Source organism: Myotis brandtii, unplaced genomic scaffold (genome assembly GCF_000412655.1).
Source record: "Myotis brandtii unplaced genomic scaffold, ASM41265v1 scaffold1347, whole genome shotgun sequence".
NCBI classification, from domain to species: Eukaryota; Metazoa; Chordata; class Mammalia; order Chiroptera; family Vespertilionidae; genus Myotis; species Myotis brandtii.
In genome coordinates, this window is record NW_005354788.1 from 91066 (window position 1) to 94894 (window position 3829).

The window sequence follows — 3829 nt, forward strand, 5'->3', positions numbered from 1 at the left end:
TCATCAAAAAAATATAAGATTAAAAAAACAAAGAAGCAAATGGAAATTTTATAACTGGAATACATAACAGCCAAAATAAAAATTTTAAATGGATGAGCACAAAAGCAAAATGAAGAGGAATCAATGATTCTGAAGATATAACAGTAATTATCCAATTTGAACAACAGAGAGTAAGCAGACTATAAAAAAATGAACAGAGCCTCAGGAATGTGTGGGACACCACAAAAGATCTAACATTTGTGCCAAGAATGTCCCTCACAGAGTATATGAGTGCAATTTAAAAAACATTCAAAGATGCCCTAGTCAGTTTGGCTCAGTGGATAGAGCATCAGCCTGCAGACTAAAGGGTCCCGGGATTCGATTCTGGTCAAGGGCACATGCCTGGGTTGTGGGCTCAATCCCCAGTAGGGGGCGTGCAGGAGGCAGTCAATCAATGATTCTCATCATTGATGTTTCTCTTTCCCTCTCCCTTCCTTTCTGAAATCAATTAAGATTTTTTTTTTTTAAAAAAGAAAAAATATCCAAAGAAATAAGAAAATAATATATCCCACAAAATGGGAGAAAACTTTTGCAAGTTATGTAACTAATAGAGCTCATATGTAGAATCTATCAAAAACTATTACATTTGCTCTGGCCAGTGTTTCTGTTGATTGAGCAACTTCCCATGCACCAAGAGGTCGCTGGTCTGATTCCCGTTTGGGGCACATGCCTGGGCTGCAGGTTCCATCCCTATTAGGGGGAGTGCAGGAGGCAGCCAATTGATGGTTTTCTCTCATTGACGTTTCTCTCTTCTTCTCTAAAATCAATAAAAACATATTTTAAGAAAAGAACCACTATATTCGATAAAAACACAAATAACTCCATTTTTAAAATGGACAAAGGACCTGATTACACTTTTCTTCAAGGAACATAAAAATGGCCAATAAGCACATGAAAAGATGCTCAATATCATTAGCCATGAGGGATGCAAATCAAAACCACAAGATACCACTTCACAGCCACTAGAACAGCTATCACCAAGACAAAACGTATGTTGATAAGGATGTGAGGAAAACCTCACACATGGCTGATGGGAATGTAAAATGGTGCAGCCACTGGGGAAAACAGTCTGTTTTCCAGAGCAGCGGGACAGGGGTAGGGTATAGGGAAACAGCAGACACCGGGAGGGTTGCCGCTGAGGCCAGGGGTTGGGCCACAGGGAGGCTACAAGGACGGTTGACAGGTATGGAGCACGGCAGGGAGGCCCTGAGGAGGCACGCTGCCTAGAGTCCCGGAGCGGCCAGGGAGCAGGGCCGCCACCATCTTTTTTGGGGGGTTAATTTGCACACCCCCTCCTGATTGGCTGGGGTGTCACAAAGTGATGGTCAATTTACATATTTCTCTTTTATTAGATAAGATAGTCTTGAACAAGGATATTATGCAAAGTTCCTTTTTTTAAAAATTAAATCTTTATTGTTCAGATTATTACAGTTGTTCCTCTCCCCCCGCTCCCCATAGCTCCCCTCCACCTGGTTCCCACCCCAACCTTTGCCCTTACCCCGCCCCGCACTGTCCTCATCCATAGGTGTACGATTTTTGTCCAGTCTCTTCCCGCACCCCCCACACTCCTTCCCTCCCCTCCCCCAGAATAATCAGTCCACTCCCTTTCTATGCCCGTGATTCTATAACAGTGACTTATACCACATGCTCAATAAGTTAAAACTATAATTATTTATTATTTGTAAATAAAGAACTTGAGGTTGGTCTTTCTCCTTAAAAAAAAACAAAAAAAAAAAACAAAAAAGCCCTGATGTTCCAAGGTGTACGAGCTGAGTCTCCTCCAGGTGCTGACCTGACCAACGGGTGGATGAGGCCAAGGGGAACTCAGGTGGCAGCTCTCTTTAAACCCGACCACACGGAGCGCTTCATTCCCTGGGCGATCTTCACATCCTCCCAGTCCAGTTTGGTGTCCGGAACCTCATCTTCTGGCTCTGGATCCTTTCTCACGGCTCCCTGGGGCGAGGCGACCACGATGGGCAGAGGGCCGCACTCCTCCCGGAACTCCACAACATGGAGACTCTTTTTATCAGCCAGCTGTTGGTGGGTTTCCTGGGCAAGACCAAATAGAGAAGAGCAGTTAGGTCTATGAGGCACATCTGTAATTCAAAGAGCAAGAACTGCCTTCAGCCAGAGGGAAGTGGGCAGTGAAAACACTGTACCTCTTAGGACTTAAATACCCTTTCAGATGATTCTGGGGTGACCTGTTGTAGGTGGAATAATCTCAGCCACACCTTCCTACCCACAATGTGGACAGAGGGAAGGCATTGTCCTTCCAAACCCTGCCAATCATGTGCCAGGCTGTGCCCAAAATCAATCTGAATATCATCAAGCCCTAGTCTAGCTCCCAATTCACAGGACACAAAGGGAAAGAAAATGTGGAGGATCCACATGCAGATATGTAGTCAGCACCAGACTGGGAAACCACAGTAGGAACAGCCTGGTTTCTTCTACTAACCAAATGCAAGAAAAAAGAAGGGAACCTACACATTAAAAATGACTTAAAAGACACAGCAAAAACTTACAATGTACTGACCCATCTGCAACCTGATTCAAACAAATTGCATAAAAAATTATTTTTAAATGGACATTTCTTTTTTTTTAAATATATTTTTATTGATTTCAGAAAGGAAAGGAGAGGGAGAGAAAGATGGGAACATCAATGATGAGAGAGAATCGTTGATTGGATGCCTCCTGCATGCCCCCTACTGGGGATTGAGCTCACAACCCAGAATCGAGCCCTTTACCAGAATTGAACCCGGGACCCTTCAGTCCCCAGGCTACCGCTCTGAGCCAAACTGGCTAGGGCTAAATGGACATTTCTATGAGCTCTGATGAGATGTGTGATAAATTTCCATTAATTCTTTAGGTAATAAAGTAAGTAGTATTGTGGGTACTTTCAAATCCTTATCTTTCAGATACATATTTATGGATAAAATAAAATGATGTGGAGGTGGTACTGCTGGCACGGATGAGAGTGCCAGGGGACTCATGACAGAAGGTAGCCATCAGAGTCTGGAAACAGGCAAATAAAATCAGTGGATGGTTTACAGATGGTTTCTTAAAATATCCAATATGTTCAATCTCATGTTTCCAGGTTCTGTCTACCTTGTAGTATTCTAATACTACATATGTTTGAAATTAGAAAAGAGATGAGCTGTTTCATAAAAACAAACTAATTTAAATCAGTGTCTGATAATCAATAGCACATTACTTAAATTGGTGGCACTTTTTCTCATGAGTAGCACATTAAATAATGCAACTTTTTAATAGCTGGAGGTATCTGGGATAGTTACATTAGAAGATTCAAAGTACTAACGTAATTCAAAAACATCATATAAGTGAACAAATATACTTGATCATAAATATGAGCTATCTAAAACCAATCTTGCCCTAGCTGGTTTGGCTCAGTGGACAGAGCGTCGGCCTGCGGACTGCGGGGTTCTGGGATCGATTCCAGTCAAGGGCACATGCCTGGGTTGTGGGCTCGATCCCCAGTAGGGGGTGTGCAGGAGGCAGCCAATCAATGATTCTCTCTCATTATTGATGTTTCTATCTCACTCTTCCTCTCCCTTCCTCTCTGAAATAAATAAAATATATTTAAAAAATAAACAATCTTAGTCACATCAAATAATTAAACCTCTAACAATAAGTTTAAATTCAGAAGTACTTTTGAAGGATGTTTTGGACAGCACACACACACACACACACACACACAGCTGTTCAAAAAAGATGTTTTCTTTTTTTTAATTTAAATTCTTAATTGTTTAAAGTATTACATGAGTACATGAGT

The 3829-nt window shown here is 41.9% G+C and overlaps 1 protein-coding gene across 2 annotated transcripts in view; it reads right to left on the reverse strand.

The window, feature by feature from the left end:
- Positions 1-1606: 1606 nt before the first annotated feature.
- Positions 1607-3829, reverse strand: part of MRPS5 (mitochondrial ribosomal protein S5) — a 23040-nt gene continuing 20817 nt past the window's right edge. The window contains exon 8 of one of the 2 annotated variants that reach the window (XM_014534963.1): positions 1607-2088. In XM_014534963.1, coding sequence (XP_014390449.1) covers positions 1864-2088 — 225 coding nt within the window. In that variant the 3' untranslated portion in view covers positions 1607-1863. The remainder of the gene's footprint in view (positions 2089-3829) is intronic. The other variant, XM_014534962.1, reaches the window with a different exon arrangement.